At 40.6% G+C, this 20,316-nt stretch overlaps 1 protein-coding gene across 8 annotated transcripts in view; it reads right to left on the bottom strand.

Moving 5' to 3' along the window:
- The window catches only part of REPS2 (RALBP1 associated Eps domain containing 2), a 202,868-nt gene that overhangs the window by 22,169 nt on the left and 160,383 nt on the right, over window positions 1-20,316 (bottom strand). For 7 of the 8 annotated variants that reach the window (XM_045856066.1, XM_045856065.1, XM_045856070.1 and 4 more), the window contains 2 exons: window positions 3,932-4,015; window positions 2,711-2,856 (listed from right to left, as the gene is read on the bottom strand). In XM_045856066.1, coding sequence (XP_045712022.1) covers window positions 2,711-2,856; window positions 3,932-4,015 — 230 coding nt within the window. The remainder of the gene's footprint in view (window positions 1-2,710; window positions 2,857-3,931; window positions 4,016-20,316) is intronic. The other variant, XM_045856067.1, reaches the window with a different exon arrangement.

Below are 20,316 nucleotides of genomic sequence, written 5' to 3' on the forward strand. Positions count from 1 at the left end.
CCTAGATGTGATACCAAAAGCACAAGTGACAAGAGAAAAAAATGGAAAAATTGGACTTCATCAAAATTTAAAACCTTTGTGCTGCAAACAATACCATCAAGAAAGTAAAAAGATAATCCACAGAACTGGAGAAAATATTTGCAAATTAGATACCTGATAAGGTACTTATATTCAGAATATATAAAGAATTCATAACTCAAACATAATGATAAATAATCCAATGTAAGAATGGGAAAAGAACCTGAGTAGACATTTCTTCAAGTAAGATAAATGGCCAATAAACACATGAAAAAAATGCTGGACATAATTAGTCATTAGGAAAATGCAATGAAAACCACAAAGATACCACTTCAGATCCACTAGGATGGCTATAATTTAAAAAAAAAAACAAAAAACAAAAAAAACCATAATAACGAGCATTGGCAAAGAAGAGAAGAAACTAGAATGCTCATACATTACTGGCAGGATTGTACATTGCTGCAGCCATTGTGGAACACAGTTTGGCTATTCCTCAAACTGTAAAACACAGACTTACTATAAGAACCAGCAAATCTACCCCTAGGTATATGCTCAAGACAAATGAGAACATAAGTCCCCATAAAAACTTGTAAACAAATAGTATAGCAGCATTATTCTTAATAGCTGAAAAATAAAAATAACCCAAATGGCCATAAACTAATGGACGGGTAGATTAATAAAATGTGGTCTATCAATACAATGGGAAATTATTCAGCAATAAAAAAGAATTAAGTTCTGATTCATGGTGCTACAACATGGATGAACCCTGAAGATATTATGCTAAATAAAAGAAGCTAGTCACAAAAGACTACATGTATGATTCCATTCACATAAAATGCCCAGAACAGGGAAATCTATAAAGACAAAAAGTAGATTAGTAGCTGTGTGGGGCTTAGGAGAGGGGAGAATGGAAAGTGACTGCTAATGGACACAGAATTTCTTTGGGGGGTGATGAAAATGTTCAAAAATTAGATCATAGTGATGGCTGCACGACTTTGTAAATATATTAAAAACCACTAAATTGTACACTGTAAAGGGTGAATTGTATGCTATGTGAATTATATCTCCATAACATTGTTTAAAAAACAAAAAATACAGACAAGAAAATGAAAAAGCTCTCTTGGTGAACACTCCAAACTGCCTTGCCAATCCACTCTGGAGGATGTTGTAGCCGACACTGACTGACGATCATCAATGCGAAGCAGAGATTCAAGTGGGAAGCTGGAGAATTACATGGAAGAAAGTTTAGCCATGTTTGTCCCTGATAGAGATCCATGCCCTACGCTTGGGGGTGGCTGGAAGATGAAAGCTCTCAGTGACCTATATAGACAAAACATACTTCCTTTAAGCACTGACGGCAGCAGGGCACTATCCATTTGGAAAAACAAAAACCAAAACCATCCTCTGAAAAAGAATGGTACACAGATTTAGAATGGGGCTTTGGCTTCAAAGGCAAGTTACACCCACAAAACCTGTTGCTTTACTTAGTTACAAAAATAGTCATGGGGATGTAAAGTGCAGCACAGAGAACAGTCAATAATATTGTAATAACTATATATGGTGCCAGGTAGGTACTGAAATATGGGGAGGAGGGAACACTTTATAAAGTGTATGATTGACCACTATGCTGTATACCTGAAACTAGTACAAAATGATGTGCAATGCAAACTCTAATTGAAAAATTAAAAAAAGAAAACACCTGTTGCTTTTCTTTCCATAACAATGAAAGAAAATCCACAGCAGTTGCTAAGACCTGCAAGGTCTCTAGACCAGTTTCATGATGGATCTTGAGCTTTGACATTAGTGACCAGTAGGGCTCACTTGAAGTCATACACAGCAACAGGTGTCTGCCCTCAACGCCTTGCTCAATGCCACAACAGAGAAACTGAGGCAAGTGCTAGCTCTTCTTAAGCCAAAGCCTTTGAAAAAGGATTATTTCTTCAAAGCATTGTTCTCTCGGTCCCCACCTACCCTCCAATGTCTGTTAAAGCTGGCTATGGAGACACTGCAGTTGATGATTCTGTGCTGAGATGATCAACAACAGAAAGTTTATGGGGATTAAAAAGATCACGGGGATGTAATGTACAGATTAGGGAAAAGAGTCAATAACATCATAATAAACTATGCACAGTGAAAGATGGTTACTAGACTTACTTATAAGAAATATAAATGTTGAATCACTGTGTTGTACATCTGAAAGTAATATAATACTGTATGTCAATTGTAATTAAAAATAAATTTAAAAATTTTTTAAAAAGAAATCATATCCCACATCTACTGAAAGTTGGGTATGAGGGTCATGAAGCTAAAGCCATTTTCCATGGGAAAACATAAGATAAGACAGGCAAAGAGGGAAAGTTGACAGTTAGATCACTCTTCTTCATAGGAAAATGTGACCCAGCACACGGAGTGGAAGCAGAGGGAGGAAGGGAAAGAAATCAAATCAAATTGAAATACACCATGGTCTTGTCTCCACTTGCCCCTTGGGTCAGGATAGGACCTATGGCTTAGAAGCCTGTTTCTGTGACTGGAAAATGGTAATCCCATCACAGACATGAGTAAGGTAAGACTGCATCCATAAAACCATACCTCTTTATGGTATGAGTATAAATGTAAACATACCTACATGTACATATATATAAAGATTTAAAGGAAGTCTCTGATGCTGCTCTCACTCATCTGTTCTACTTACTTTTGGGCTGTTGGATGGGGTTTCGCAGTTGCTGCAGACGCTGGCCCACCAGCAGTGGCAGAAGGCTCTTGATTTTCTGCAGCTTGATTTTCAGGTCGTAATTTCCTACGGATGGGCTTTGATGGAGGCTGAGAATATGGTACGTCCTATAAATTAAAAACAAAACAAAAACCCCCAAAATGTTAAACATGTAGATGTTTCCCCCATCATGCCAATACCCCTATGTTCCTCTAAGGTCAGGAATGTGCTCTACTGGAAGTCCACTCCCAAGCATATGGGGCTGATTCACTGCTCGGCAAAAGCTGGAGGGACATGGGCATCAGATTCCAGTGGACTTTCTTTCCTGCTGGGTTTTTTTTTTAATGCTTGCAGACTATTACCTCCTTCTTGTCACCTGGAAAAACACAGGAATCAGATTCCAGGGACCCATCCACCCTCCTTTCCTTACTATTGTAAATGCTGTGTCCACCTCAAAACACAGAGCCTTTTCTACTGGAGACAAAATTTGCTCTTGCCTCACTTTGGGCCTTTTTGGAATATGTTCTACCTTTTAAAGTTTATAACAGTCTCAGTCATATGTTCAGCATTTTCCTACCCCCAGTTACTACATGGTGTCTCCTGGAGGGAGACAGTTGGCCTGCTTCCTTGAAGGCACCGGCTTCACCTGTGTTCCTGAGCCAGGGCCCACTCTCTTTCCTGAGAGAAGGGCCTGAGAAAATGGGGAAGGACACGAGGAGTATGAGAAGATGAAGGGACAGCACCATGAATGAGTGATGCTAACCGAGAAAATGACCTGGGACTCAGTAATGTGATTGGGCTGAGGTGAAGAAGCTGAGATGCAGAAGAGACCACAGCACAAAGACAAAGGTGGGGAGACAAATCACACCCCCAAAAGGGGCTCCTAGAGGCTTAGCAGTGTGTGAGGTTCTACTAAAGGCATCTGTCCCTCTGCACTTCACCTCTTGGTCTTGCTAACAGCAAAGCTGCCATATTTAGCTGGGAGGTTGAAGAGGGACGTACAAGCTGCCAGCGACATCAGTGTCCAGCTCAGGAATCATCAGGACCCCATCTTCACAAAGAACCCAGATTCTAGGAAATCTGGGTCATTAACATTCACATCAGGACATGAAAACCTTAAAACAGTAGATGAGCTAACAGAGGCAAGACACCCAAGAGAGGGCTCCCAATGCCACCACAGTGGCACCCTTGTGCTGGCCTTACCTTCTTTGTTGGACTACTCTCTGCAGCTTGGGAGGGGGCTCTGCTCAGTTGGGGGTGTAGCTCGGCCTCGAACCCTTGCTCAGACTGCAGCAAAAGATCAATGAGAAAGATAAAAATGCAAAGCCATAACCACCCAAATATATAATGAGGAGCACTTAGGAAAATAGTCACAATGAGGAAACTGATTTACACCAAGTTGCAGCCAAGCATGGACAGGTCTACTGATCATTGGGAAAACCTTCCATAGACTCTGTTCTTCCCTCCCATCCCTCTTTCAGCATTGCTGAACCTCAGGAAAAGGAGTCATAGGGATGTCTTCTTTAAGTAGACATATATATTGCTAAAAAGTAACACTTCACCAACTCAAACTAAAACTAACAAAGCTTATGGGAAAAATAGGGTTGAGAAAACTAAAATTTTAACCTGAGCACTAATGAAAACAATAAACAGAAAACACTGAAATTTTAAAAATATATTAAATTCCTAATAAAGAAACACTCTAGATTGAGATCCAAGATGGTGGAAGAATAAGTGGGAGCTACACTAAACCTCCTCCCAAGACCAATCTGGAATTACTACTAAGCTGTGGAGAATTCATCCTGAATAACCAAATGAACACTAGCTGGAGAGAAACCTTACAGCCACAGACACACAGATGAAACCACTTCACTACGTGACTGGTAGGGAGTGCAGAGGAGGCGTGAGAGGGCTGGCAGGACTCCCACAGGTGGCAGCTGAAGTTCTGGGCAGTATTTCAGCAGCTGGGGGGTTCCCCCTGAGAAGTGTGGGGTCTGAACCTCAAGATGGGCTTTCCAGCCTACAGTACCACAGCAGGGAAGGAACCCAGATAACATCCACCGGTGAAAAGTAGCAGGGGTTCTCTAGTAGCCAGGGAGAAGCAGCTGGAGATGCAGAGAGACTTTTAAAGGGCCAACAGACAAAATTTTGTTTGCAGCCACTTACCCTGGGCTCTGGCAGAGGGAGAGCAGAGTGTACTAGAGATGCTTAAGGAGACTCTGGGGTTGGGGGATCTGAGGAGAGAACTGAAGGAACAAACAGCTTCCAGGATCCCTGTGCTGAGTAATTCCCCAAACTGCAGGAGCCATTACTCTCAACAGAGCACTCCTCTCTGAATGGCATCAGCCTTAGGGGAAGTAATAGCCCCACCCTGTGATGCTTAAGCCAGGCTGCTGATTACAGCTTGATCAATTTAACAGCTGATCAGTTTAACACCTGATTAGATTAACAACTAAGGGGAAAAATACAAAGAAGCAGTGGAAATGGGAAGACTAAGAAACAGAACCCAAATGAAAGGATAAGAAAGTTCTCCAGAAGAACTAGATGAAATGGAGGCAAGCTATTTATCAAATAGAGTTTAGAGTAATGATTATAAGGATACTCAACAGCATGAGAAGACGACAAAGAAACCTTAAAAAAGGACCACTCACAAATAAAGAATGCAATATCTGAAATAAATGATAAATGGAAGGAATAAACAGTATGTTAAATGAAACAGGGGATCAAATCAGTGATTTAGATGGCAAGGTAGAAAAAAAACACCCAGGCAGAGCACCAAAAAGAAAAAAGAATTTTTAAAAAATGAGGAAAGCTTAAGAGATAGTTTGGACAAAATTAAGTGTAACAACATCCACATCATGGGAATAGCAGAAGGAGAAGAGAGGGAGCAAGGGATCAAGAACCTATTAGAAGAAATAATGATCGAACATTTCTGAAATCTGGTGCAAGAAAAAGACACACAAATCCAGGAAGTTCAGAGTCCCCAAAAAGTTGGACCCAAAGAGTCCTGTACCAAGACGCATCATAATCAAAATGACAAGGCTTAAAGACAAGGAGAGAATCCTAAAAACCACTAGACAAAAGCAGATAATTACCTACAAGGGAGAACCAATTAGATTGTCATCTGATCTCTCAACAGAAACATTTCAGGTCAGAAGGGAGTGGCTTAAAATATTCCAGGTGATGAAAAGCGAGGCCCTACAACCAATGCTACTTTACCCACAAGGCTATCATTTAAAATCAAAAGAGAAATAAGGCAAGAAAAAGATATAGGAGTGTTAACCCCAAACAAGTACTGCAACAAATGTTAAAGGGGGAAGGAGGGAGAGGAGGAGAAGAAAAAGAGAAAGAAAAAAAAACAGAGAAAAATAATCTAAAATTAAAAAGCATTAAATATGTACCTATCAATATCACCCTAAATAAATGTACATGATTTATTACTCCAACCAAGACATAGGGTAGCTGAATGAATAGGAAAACAAGACCCATATATATGCTGCCTTCAAGAGACCCACCGCAGTTTGAAAGATACACACAGACTCAAAGCAAAGGGATAGGAAAAGATATTTCATGCAAATGGAGGAAACGAAAAGCTGGGGTAGCAGTACTTATATTTGACAAAACAGACTGTAAAACCAAGGCTATAATAAGACACAAAGAAGAACACTACGTAATGATAAAGGGAATAATCCAACAAGAGGATATTAACTGTAGTAAATATTTATGCACCCAATATAGGAGCACCTAAATATGTGAAGCAAATCTTGATGGACATAAAAGTATTAGGTTGCAGCCAGGAATGAGTGGCCAGAGGGGAAATAAAGCAGGGCCCTTGCCAATACAATCTAACAAAGCACTTAACACAGGAGGCTAGAAGCAAAGGGGAAACATGTCTCACCAGTTAACTCAGCAGTCCTGAGCTCAGTTTGATAAGATTGTCAGGTGTACAGACCATTACAAGCAAAAGGGCATGTGAGGACAGGAGAGTCGTTGAGACTTTGCTAAGAAAAGGGGCTACTGTAACAATCTTACTGAGTATCACAAGCGGGAATTGCACAGGAGAAAGAGGGGAGCCTATGCTTGGAAAGGGGGCCTCTGTAACAATTTCACTAAGACAAAGAGCCTTTACTAACTGAGAAAGAAAGCCTTCGTAGCTGTACATTATTCCCAATGGAAAGAAGGAGTGGAAGCTAGAAGCCAGCTCCGGTATATAACCCCTGAACCTCAATAATTGATGTACTTAGATTAACTAAGTACCCACTTGTAGTGTCAACTCAGGTGTATACAACAAACTCACTAACTTACTAACAAACTTATGACTTCATTTTCACTATATGTGGAGCATTTAGGCTAGATGGGTACCTGCCTGCAGCTTTGTGCTCATATGTGTTACATAAATAAACTTGCTATCTCATTTCCCTATATGTCTCTCATTTGAATTCATCTCTTCTGGTAAGACAAAAGAATGAGGCGGGGAAGGGAGGCCTCCTGACTCAGTTCTCTCTCCCCCAACGGTAACAAAGAGAGAAACTGACTAAAATACAATCATAGTCGGGGATGTTAATACCCTTTTGACTTCAAAGGATAGATCTTCCAGACAGAAAATCAACAAGGAGACAGCAGCTTTAAATGACACACTAGATCACATGGATTTAATTGCTATCTTCAGAGCATTTCATCCCAAAGCAGCAGAATATACATACTTTTCAAGTGCACAAGGAACGTTTTCTAGGATAGACCACAAGCTAGGACACAAAACAAATCTCAATATATTTAAGATTGAAATCATATCAAACATCTTCTCTGACCACAATGCTATGAAACTAGAAATCAATCACAAGAAGAACACTGAAAAAAATGCAAAGACATGGAAGCTAAATAACATGTTATTAAACAATGAATGGATCAACAAAGAGATCAAGGATGAAATCAAAAGATACCTTGAAACAAATGGAAATGAGAACACAACAATCCAAAATCTGTAGGACACAGGGAAAGCAGTTCTAAGAGGGAAATTCATAGATTAGTGGTCTATCTCAGAAAACAAGAAAAAGCTCAAGTAAACAATCTAACTTCACACTTAAAGGAACTTAAGAATAACAAACAAAGCCCAAACTGAGTAGAAGGAAGGAAATAATAAACATCAGAGCAGAAATAAATGAAATAGAGTTTTAAAAATGATAAAAAAAAAAAAACATCAATGAATCCAAGAGCTGGTTCTTAGAAAAGATAAACAAGATTGAGAAACCTTTAACTAGACTCATCAAAGAAACAAAGAGAGAGGACCCAAATAAAGTCAAAAATGAAAGAGGAGGAATAACAACTGACACCAAAGAAATACAAAGAAATGTAAGAAAATATTATGAACATCTATACGCCAACAAACTGAACAACCTAGACAAAATGGATAAATTCCTAGAAAGATACAGTCTTCCAAAACTAAAGCAAGAAGAATCAGAGAATCTGAATAGACCGATTACATCTAATGAAATGGAAGCAGTAATCAAAAAAATCTCCAACAAACAAAATCCCTGGACTGCATGGCTTCATAGGTGAATTTTATCAAACATTCTGAGAACTAACACCTCTCCTCAAACTATTTCATAAAATTCATGAGGGAAGGCTCCCAAATACATTGTATGCATTGTAAACACACTACAAAAAAAGAAAATTATAGGCCAATATCCCTGATGAACATGGACGCTAAAATCCTCAACAAACCGTATACAGCAATGTATCAAAAAGATCATACACCATGATCAAGTGGGAATTTTTCTGGGAATGCAAGGTTGGTGCCACATTTGTAAATCGATAAATGTGATACACCACATAAACAAAATGAAGGATAAAAACTACATGATCATATCAATAGATGTGGAACAAGCATTTGATAAAATCCAGCACCCATTTATGATAAAAACTCTCCTCAATATGGGAATAGAGGGAACATACCTAAACATGATAAAGGCCATATATGACAAACCCACTGCCAGCATCATACTCAAGGGGCAAAAACTACAAGCATTCCCCTTAAGATTGGAAACAAGACAGAAAGGCCTGCTTTAACCTCTCTTATTCCATATAGTACTGGAAATCCTAGCTACAGCAATCAGACAAGAAGAAGAAATACAAGACATCCAAATTAGAAAGGAAGAAGTAAAACTGCCATTATTTGCAGCTGACATGATATTGTACATACAGAATCCCAAAGATTCTCTTAGAACCAAGAAATTAGATCCACCAAGAAACTATTAGAACTGATAAATGAATTCAGCAAAGTAGCAGGATACTAAATTAATATCCAGAAATTCATTGTATTTTTATATGCCAATAAAAAATAACAGAAAGGGAAATTAAGAAAACAATCCCATTTACAACTGCTTCAAAAAGAATAAACTGTAAAAGAAATAGGAAAAAAGTAAAATATGTAGAAATAAATCTAAGAAAAGATGTAAAAGACCTGTACTCAAAAAATTATAAGACACTGAAGAAAGAAATTGGAAAAGATACAAATACATGGAGGCACATACCATGTTCATAGATAGGAAGAATTTACATTAAAATGTCCATGCTACCCAAAGCAATCTACAGATTCAACACAATTTCAATGAAGATTCCAATGGTGTACTTCACCGATCTGTAATAAACATTTCAAAAATGTATATGGAACCACCAAAGGCCCCACATAGCAACAGCAATCCTGAGAGAGAAGAACAAAGCTGGAGGACACGTGTTACCTAATATCAAACTATAGTATAAGGCCATAGTAATCAAAACAGCATGCTAATGGCATAAAAACAGGCACATAGATCAATGGAACAGAATAGAGAGTCCAGAAATAAACCCACATCTTTATAATTGATTAATATTCAACACAAGAAGCATGCATATAAAACGGGCTACAGATAGCCTGTTTAATAAATAGTGTTGGGAAAATTGGACAGATATGTGCCAAAAAATGAAATTAGATAACCTTCTTACACCACACACAAGAATTCAAAAATGGATCAAAGACTTAAATGTTACACCCAAAACTATAAAAATCCTAGAAGAAAATATAGGCAGCAAAATCTCAAACATTGTTCACAGGAATATTTTATCAGATATATCTCCCCAGGCAAGGGAAACAAAAGAAAAAATAAACAAATGGAACTATATCAAACTAGAAAGTTTTTGCATAGCAAAGGAAACCATCAACAAAATAAAAAGACAACCCATTGACTGGAAGAATATATTCACTGATACATCTGATAAGGGGTTAATATCCACAATTCATAAAGAACTTACAAAACTCTACACCAAAAAAAAAAACAAACCAATTAAAAAATGGGCAAGGGGCCTGAATTGACACTTCTCCGAGAAAGACATACAGATGGCCAACAGACATATGAAAAGATGCTCAACATCATGAATCAGAGAAAAACAGATTAAAACCACAATGAGATATCACCTCACACCTGTCAGAATGGCCACCACCAAAAAAATCAACAAACAAGTGACAGCAAGGATGTGGAGAAAGGTAAACCGTTTTATACTGTTGGTAGGGATGCAGATTGGTGCAGCCACTATAGAAAGCAGTACAGAGATATCTCAAAAAATTAAAACTGGATCTGCTTTTTGACCCAGCAATTCCACTTCTGGGAATATATCTGAAGGAACCCAAAACACTAATTCAGAAGAACATAAGCACCCCTAAGTTCACTGTAGTGTTATTTACATCACCAAGATATGGAAGCAGCCTAAGTGTCCATCAGTACATGAGAGGACAAAACAACTATGGGACATTTACACAATAGAATACTACTGGGCCCTAAAAAAGAAGAAAGTTTTACCCTTTGCAACCTGGATGGTTGCAAATGAATGGACCTGGAGAACATTATGTTAAGTGAAATAAGCCAGTCAGAGAAAGACAAATACCATATGATTTCACTTATATGTGGAATCTAATGAACATACTGAACAAGGAAAATAGGGCGAGCAGATGACAGCTGGTTCGGGGGGAGATGAGGGGGTAGAAAGATTGAGCAAAAAGGAAAAAGGACTCATGGACATGGACAACAGTGTGCTGATTGCTGGTGTAGGGAGTAAAAGGGGACTAAATGATAATGGAAAAAATATAATAAAGATTAAATTAAAAATCTAAATAAATAAATAAATAAATAAATAAAATGTCCATGCTACCCAAAGCAAAAGACAAACAAAACAAAACAGAAAAAGAAACACTCTGGTAGGTATTACTCTTTACCTTAAATAAGGTAGGGAGAGGGTAAGCATGACAGAGAGAGTAAACAGAGGGGTTCCCACAACTAAGTGATACAAAATCAGTCAATGAATGCACAAAGACCGGCCTTAAAGCCTTTCCAGACAGAGCAGGCACCAATCAGCCAAATAAGACCCAGGGAGACTGGGTACTATGTCTTCCCAGTCCCTCAAGTGCCAGGCGGCTACATTCAGCTGTGCTAGAGCACTTTGCTTTCAGCTGCTATCAGCCAGTAATGCACACTATTAACATTCTGGGGGGGAGATTCCTCATTGTGAACCATGATGCCCACATTAAACTGACAGCAGTCCTCTACCCACAAACTAATCTGTGTCGCAGAAACACACTGAAGAACAAGAGCCAGTCTTAGTATACCCACTTCATCCCTAACCCAGCATCTTCTGAATATTGCCTCTTCCTTCCTGGCTCTACTGAAAAGGCTTGGCCCCAAGAGCAATACTGTTCTTCCCTTTACCAGGATCTAGCTGCCTCTGCTAGTCTTCTCTAGACCTTCTGTTCAGCATGGTGCCCTTGACTACCTTTTTAAACGCCAGTCCCTGGCATCTGATGAGCCGTGATCTCCTAATATAATCTTATATGTCTGTTCTTTTGACTCCTCTTATCCCTCAGATGTAGGATGCCTGGAAGTTCTGTCTTCAGTTTCCTGCCTGATTTTCCCCTCCCTGTTCATTCTTTCCCAGAGTAATCCCATCTGCTCCTACATTTTCACCACCCTAGCTAGAAATCTTGGTTCCCAAACAACTCCCACCTGTTCCAAACCCATTACAGGTTCTCAACACGTGTGATTCTTAGTTCCAACTTTTTCTTATAGCCTTCTCCTTTCCATTACAGATAAATGCATTATGACTGTTATTATTAATAAATACTGCAAAACACAAAATACTATGTGTCATATGTTGCTCTAGGTGCTTTGCATGGATTATATCATTTTATCATCACAGCCCAGGGAATAGTTATTATCCCCTTATTATTAGTGAAGGAATTGAGAATCAAGAAGGAATTCACCCAAGATCACACAAATAGCAGGGTCTGAACTTGGGCCTCAGGTCTTAAAGCTGGGTTTGTAACCACTATGCTCTATATTTCTTGAGCCAAGAAATATTTATTGAACAGCTACTATAGGCAGGCCCTATGCTAGCACTGTTACACAATACAAGGATGTAAAAGCCCCAGATCTTGCTTACAAGGAGCTTAAGTCTCATGGGAGATGCAAAGAAATGATCGAGCAAACATACTTTGGTGGAATTAGGACAATGGTGGGTCAGCAAAGACTCGGGCAAAGGCGATATCCCAGCTGAGACCTGGGTGATAAGCAGCGTGCAGCCAACCAGAGGGGCACTGCAGGGGATGGTGAGAAAGGAGGCCTCCTATGCTCTAACACCCAGAATGTCAGCCTGGGGTACCCCAAGAGCAGGGAGGCCAATCCTCAAGATGGAAACCAAAGGACAAACAGGTGTGAGGGGAGCTCACTTTGGTGGATACTGAGTTTAACGAATAATAGGAAACACCCAAGCAAAGCTATCCAGGAGCCATTCACTGTCAGGAGTCTGGGGGATGCAGGCACTCACCCACCTTCCCTGAGGGTTCCGAAAAATGTTATCTTCAAGATCTGCCAGCTTACTGTCGGCTCTATTAATGGCTGAAAGAGGGCCCAATGTGCCCCCAAATGCAGGACTTTCCATGAACTGTGCTAAAAAATTGCAAATTGGATCCAATGTCCTTTCTTGCTTTCTCCCTGAAAAACTCTGTTGCTTGGAAAACCCATACTGTATTTCGCCATGTAATGTGCACCCAAGTTTTTGTGCACATTGTACATGGGATTATTATACTCATGGTATATAATCGTTATACCCATGTATAGTGTGTATCATTATTTTCCCCTCAAAAATCTGGCCAAAAAAGTGTGCATAATACATGGCAAAATATGGTATATTCTGGCCCCAAGTGTATGTGCGCAGCCCCCTGCAGGGGACCACAGGCGTGCACAGCATATTACACCAGCCAGGCTTAGTCACCCTGCCTTTCCAATTGATCAGCTCCCTCCTACTACCGGACAGACACAGAAAAGCATTTTCTCTGAGGCTCCCTTTCCTGGGGAGATGAATGAAGCCTCCTTCTTGTAAAAATATTGAAGGATATGATACATTGTATCCTCTTCTCAAAAAAAAAAATGACATTTCTGAGCACACCAAAAGTAGTAGCTTTCTTTGTCATTGCTTTGGCTTTCTCTTAAGTGTCTCGAAAAATACAAACCCAATGGGCTGGTGATGGGAATGATGAGGAAGCAGTTGTGAGACATATCTGAATTTCTTTTTTCATTTACAAATTTACCTTCCTGAAACGGCATCCAGAGGCCTGAGTTTTCTAGCTCTATGACAAGTAACAAACAATTCCTCAGTGTTATGTCAGTCTGTATATAACCATCAATCTCCTTACCAAGAGACTCAAGACCTCCCCACCCCTTTCTACTGCTCCATGACTGGTTCTAAATGGGTCTGTCTGTTGAACACACAGAGGAGTGAATCTCATGAGGGGCCTGGAACACAGGAATCAGGAAGGGCTTGGAAAGACAGAGCCTCACCAGAGCCAGAAATTATCCCAGGAAAAGAGATAGGGAAAGAAAACTAGCCTGTGGTTTCAAAACAAAAGTAAAGATGAGATTTAGACATGCAAAAGCCTTTCTTCCCAATAAACTACTTTACTTTCTTTCACGAAAATAGTACGAGGCTTACATTAGACTTGGAAACTGGGAAGCAGAACAAACCAGGGAGATTGCTTTTGTTCAGAACTTTTCCAAATTAACAATTTTGGGAAAATGATAACCCATGAAGGCAGGGAAGCTTCAGTGGCTCCCTTTTTAACTCCATGTATTAAAAAGGAGGGAGGGAGAAACAACTCTACTATCAATATACACAATATGCCCTTGTCCGAAAGTTTAGGTTGTCTCCACTGAAATCCGATGCTTGAATCTTGTGCAAAAAACAAATGTTTAGATTACAATTAATATTGCAAATAGCAGTCCTTCCCTCCTGACTCCGGTGTAGCAGCATGCCCGGCCAGGATGTGGTAAGCCAGAAAAAGGTACTTTTAGTCAAGAGCTCACTGAAACTTGACCTAAGGTTCTGTTTAAAAACATATACATATATTTATATTAATACTCCCCTACTCTCAAATGAGAAATATATTTTCGTTCTAATTTTGTAACCAAAAGCCTGAATAGATCACATGGATTTGGAGGTGCCGCCACTCAAGACGTGAAGACTTATTCTGGGGCTTTGCCCATTGCTATGGTTGATGGGACAACATGGCTCCTGCTTGCTTGGCTCCCCAGAAATGGACATAGGCCCCAGGATGCTAGGAATTTTGATTTTCTACCAGAAGAAGGGTTCATTCAGTCATTCAGTTATACAGGCATATATTTCATACATCTTATGTGTCACTTTCAAAAAACCCTTTTACACCAAAGTACTCCCAGACGAGGGGAGTTAAAGCACTCTAGTTCGCTCCTCCTCGGTCTTTCCCTTTCGGATCACATGTTTGAGGGGAAGCCAGCTGTCATGCTGTGAGGACACTCAAGCGGTCCTGCTAAGGAGCCCGTGTTGCAAGGAAGTGAGGCCTCCTGCCAACAGCCATGTGGAAGAACCATCTTACAATAGGACTCTCCAGCCTTAGTCAAGTCTTCAGATAATCACAGCCCTGAGCGACATCTTGACTGTGATATAATGAAAGCCTGAGCCAGAAACACCCAGATTAGTTGCTCCTGAATCTCTAACCCACAGATGCTGAGATAATGTTAACTGTTTTCAGCCTCTGAAAAACCACTCTAGCCTGGAATTTGGGGTCTAGTAGGGTAGAATAAGCATGAGCAGTAGAGAAGAATGGGAGAACTGAAGCTGGACAATGGCAGTGTAGTGGATCATACATGGTCTCACACATCATTGCCCTGGATTGTCTATAAGCCACTCAGCACCATTCCCTGCTTCTTCCCTACACAGCAGAGGGTAGAAGCCTGGAAACTACATTTATGGAATCTCCTTTCAACAGAGTTCCTCATCGCTACTGAGAGCCACACACGTGAAACTGAGAAGGTAAAATAAAAGCTATGTTATTATTGCTCCTCTAGCAGTGGTAGACAGAAAAGCATGGGTTTCAGAAGTCAGAAGGTCTTACAAAGGCCTCAGGCATTTCCCTGCAAATCATTCCTTAGGTGCGTGCTGCAAGCAGTCTGAGCATCTTCAGCTGTTCCCTCAGTTCTTAAAATGTCTTAACTTTTAGAAAGCTGTGACAAACCTAATAGTGGTGGCCTTCCCTCATCTTTGTTCCTCTAGGACATCTAATTCTTTTTGTTTAGGTATCAAATTCCTTGAATGAAATCTCTTCCAATGTGAAATGCACAGGGTGGTTTCTGTTTTCGTAACTACACAGACACATCCCTGTTCAGGATTTGGAACTTATTCTGAGAGCCATGCAGGCAAACAGAATAGAAGCAACCCATACTAGGGGAAGGAAACTCAATTAGAAAGCAAAGGAAGAAAATATAAGCGATAACGGTCATTTAAACCAGTCTGGTGGGAGTGGGCATAGGCAGATTTGAGAGCTATTTCCATTGGAGAATGGATACATCCTTGGTAATTGGTGGAATGTGCTAAGTGAAAGAAAAGAACAATGGCATATGAATTTTAGGTATTGACCTTAGAGGATGGGTAAATAATTGCAAGAGAAAATAGTTTAAAACAAGAGGAAAAAATGTGGCAGCATGTAACTGAGGAACATTAAGCAGATTCATCACAAAACAGTTCTAGAGCAACATCAGTTCCATGAATTGCCTAGAGGAGGGGCTAGCAACCTTTTTATAAAAAGAGCCAGATATTATATATTTTCAGTTGTCCAGGCCATTTGATTTCTGAGTCTCCAGGTCTCCATTGCAATTTTGCAACCCTGCTGGTAAGTTCTAAAGCAGCATAGACAATACAATGAATTGGTGTGGCTGTGCTCTGATAAACTTTATTTACAAAAACAGGTGGTGGGATAGATTAGCATGTGCTGCATAGTTTGCCAGCCCCTGGTCTAGAAGGAAAAAGAATTACAAATAAGCTTAAGAAACACTACATAATCTATGTCCCTCTTACAAATTCAAAAAGCACATTGCATATCACACTCTCCGAAATCCTGTGAGGTCAAGGAAGCCACTCATTTTGGTTAACCCAGCAGTTCCCAAATTTATTTAGCTTCCATTCCTTATTCCCCTGCACCTCCTATTAAATTCCAGTAGAAGTAATGTTCTGTGAAAAACACTCTGGGGAACACTGAACCACAGGCTGAGTTTTAGAGAAACAAAGGAAAAAAATACTGCATTTGACTCGAATGCCAAACGACACGTCCCACACCCAGTCCTTCGGGAGGAGCATTCTCCACATGGTTCGCAGATCCAACTCCAGGGGCCCCCCCCCCGCTGTACACACCTCTCCTCTCATGTTGGCCAAGGGCATGAGGCAGGGTGATGATGCGGTTGCTACCTGGCAAAAATGGGCTCCCTTCCCTCCCCGTGCCCTCTCTCTTTCCCTACAGTAGCAGCTGTTATTCCTGCTGCCAAATACTTTGCATGAATTTATGTACTGGGCTCTTTTAAAACCTTCTGGACACAAACAATAAAAATTATTCATTATAATACTTAAAGCAGATGAACACAACACTGATAAATTATGAATTTTTGTAAGTAGCTTAAAAACAACATGCCTCAGATCCAGGCAAGCCAGCTTTATAGAGAGGTCCCATAGCACCCATCTGAACCCAGATGCTCATCACACCTCCTGACCGGGCTGCTGCAAAAACTTCAGTGGGTCTTTTTCCAGCCTTCAGATTTTCCTCCCAGTCCAAACCACCCTGCACACCACTGAGGAACTACTTTGTAAAGTAAAGCACCTTCTCATCAAAATACTTTCTCAAAGACCCTCAGTGGGTCTCTAAGGCCTATGGCGCACAACACAATCCCTCAGCCAATCAAAGACCTTCCATCATCTGCCTCCAATTTACCTCTGCATCACAACTGCATTAGTTTGCCCATATTGAACCTGCTCTGGGCACATTTTTTACCTGAATCTTCAAACATACCAGAAGTTTCTTCCCAACTCAATTCTGTTTATTCTAGACCATCTAGCCTAGTGGATCCCAAATATAGCTGCAAAGGACAATTATCTAGGGAATTTTTATAAATTACAGACATTTATATACTACCCTAGACTTCCCTAATTATAATCTCCTAAGGGCGGAGCATTAGAAACTTCTATTTTAACAAGCTCCCTGGGTGATTTTTATGAAGCCCAGACTGGCCCAGACCGCCAACTGGGAACCACTGATGGTCCAAACTCTTCATTTCAAAAATGAGAAAACCAAGTATCCAAATGGGGTCCTAGTCTGAAAAAGACCACAAGTTCTCCAGCAAAAACTAACTAGGATTCTTCATTGTTTTCTTTTCCACTTACCATGGAGGGAATAAGAGAGTATTTGCAATATGGTCCCATAAATAAATAAATAATTGAAGCTGAGCGAAATCTTCGGCAATAAGACTTGTTTAACAGTCAAATTTGCAGACCTCTGGCCAAGATGGAGGAGTAGGTAAACACACTGTGCCTCCTCGCACAACCAAAAGAAGGACAACAACAATTTAAAACCAAAAACGACCATAACGGACAGAAAATCAAAATGTATGGGAGTCTCACAACCAAGAAGTTAAAAAAGAAACATTCATCCAGACCAGTAGGAGGGGTGGAGATGGGCAGCCAGGTGGAGAGGACTCTCGGCAAAGCAGTGGTGGAAGAGTAGGGCAGGCAACGCGGCGGCCAGTGGACCCAGCAAAGCCATGGATTGTGGAGCGGGGCATGCAAGGGTGCAGCTGGCAGACGGCAAGGCAGCGCTGCTGGAGCAGGTGGTCACACATTCATGCGCGGATAAACCAGGAGGAACACCTGGGGAGCAAGAGAGATCTCGCAACCCGGGGCCTGAGCGCAGGGAAATAAAGCCTCAAACCATGGATTGAAAATACCTGTGGGGGTTGAGGCAGCAGCGGGAGAAAATCCCAGCCTCACAGGAGAGATCGTTGGAGAGACCCACAGGGTCCTAGAACATACACAAACCCACCCACCTTGGAATCAGCACCAGGAGGGTCCATTTTGCTTGTGGGTAGCGGGGAAAGTGACTGAAATCCAGCAGAGGGTGTAGCAAACGCCATTGTTCCCTCTCGACTCCTTCCCCACAAAGAGCGTCACAACGCAGCTACGTAGGTTGCTCCACCCTGGTGAACACCTAAGGCTCCGCCCCTTACACATAGCAGGCGCAGAGACAAAAAGGCCCAAATGAAAGAACACATCAAAGCTCCAGAAAAAATACAACTAAGCGATGAAGACATAGCCAACCTATCAGATGCAGAGTTCAAAACACTGGTAATCGGGATGCTCACAGGGTTGGTTGAATTTGGCCGCAAATTGGATAAAAAAATGAAGGCAATGCTAAGTGAAATAAAGGAAAATATACAGAGAACCAACAGTGATGGGAAGGAAACTGGGACTCTAATCAATGGTGTACACTAGAAGGAAAAAACAAACATTCAACCAGAACAGAACAAAGAAACAAGAATTCAAAAAAATGAGGAGAGGCCTAGGAACCTCCAGGACATCTTTAAACATTCCAACATCCAAATCATAGAGGTGCCAGAAGGAGAAGAGGAAGAGCAACACATTGAAAACTTATTTGAACAAGTAATAAAGGAGAACTTCCCTAATCTGACAAAGCAAACAAACTTCCAGAAGTCCAGGAAACTCAGAGAGTCCCAAAGAGATTGGACCCAAGGAGGAACACACCAAGGTGCATCATAATTACATTAGCCAAGATTAAAAATAAGGAGAGAATCTTAAAAACAGCAAGAGAGAAGGAGACAGTTACCTACAAAGGAGTTCCCATCAGACTGTCAGCTGATTTCTCAAAAGAGACCTTACAGGCAAGAAGGGGCTGGAAAGAAGTATTCCAAGTCATGAAAGGCAAGGACCTACATCCAAGATTACTCTATCCAGCAAAGCTTTCATTTAGAATGGAAGGGCAGATAAAGTGCTTCTCAGATAAGGTCAAGTTAAAGGAGTTCATCATCACCAAGCTCTTATTTTATGAAATGTTAAAGGGACTTATCTAAGAAATAGAAGAAGATCAAAAACTATGAACTGTAAAGTGACAACAAACAACTATCAACAACTGAACCTAAAAAAACAAACTAAGCAAACAACTAAAACATGAACAGAACCATAGAAATGGACATCACATGGAGGGTTATCAGTGGGGGAGTTGGAGAGGGAGAGAGGGGGAAAAGGTACAGAGAATAGGTAGCATAAAAGGTAGGTACAAAATAGACAGGGGGAGGTTAAGAATAGTATAGGAAATGTAGAAGCCAAAGAACTTATATGTATGACCCATGGACATGAACTAAAGCGGGGGAATGTGGGTGGGAGGGGGTGTGCAGGGCTGAGGGGAATAAAGGGGGGGGGGAATGGGACAACTAAAATAGCATAATAATAAAATATATTTAAAAAATAAAAGTCAAATTTGCAACAAAGGGAGTCAAATGTCATTTTAAAAATAAGTACTTTAATTGCTGAACTAATTGCTAAGTTGTGAATAATTGGGGACATCTTAACAACTCGTAATCTTCATGATACTGACAGATTAGAAAAAGAAATTCAAGCTCTATTTATCACCCAGGAATCCAGGCAGATTCCAAGGCTGGGAATCACAAAGGCAGTGGCTAAATTCTAGGCAGATGAGCAGACAATCCTGCTACAGTCTCTAGGCCATCTCCACCAACTTATTGGTATTTGGAATGTCACTTGGTGCCTAACTTTCACCTGGCCCCCATCTCTGCTAGGTAAGGGCACACCAGAAAATTACATGGTCAAACCCAGGCATAGAAGATGCAAAACCAATGACCAGAATCACACTGGCCACAGCAAACCCCATCATTCCCCCAATCAATCCAAAGGACTGAATTCTCTGTAAGAACAATTACAAAAACCCATTACCAAAGTTGCCTGTAAGAGACAGAAATATGGAGCAGAAGTATAAGCAACACCTAGAGGGTAGCACCTATGTCTTGTTTTATTATCATTTTCCTGATGCCTAAGCTGAATGGCAGCAAATAGCAGGTCTCCTGATCAATATGTGCAATGAGCTAGTAATGAACCCAACACTGTTTCATATTCCAGTGGACAAGTCAAGAATTCATCCCACAGTAACTGGAGCCATGGAGCACAGCAGTTACAGGGCA

Source organism: Phyllostomus hastatus, unplaced genomic scaffold, assembly GCF_019186645.2.
Source record: "Phyllostomus hastatus isolate PE091 unplaced genomic scaffold, TTU_PhHast_1.1 phas_scaffold_12, whole genome shotgun sequence".
NCBI classification, from domain to species: domain Eukaryota; kingdom Metazoa; phylum Chordata; class Mammalia; order Chiroptera; family Phyllostomidae; genus Phyllostomus; species Phyllostomus hastatus.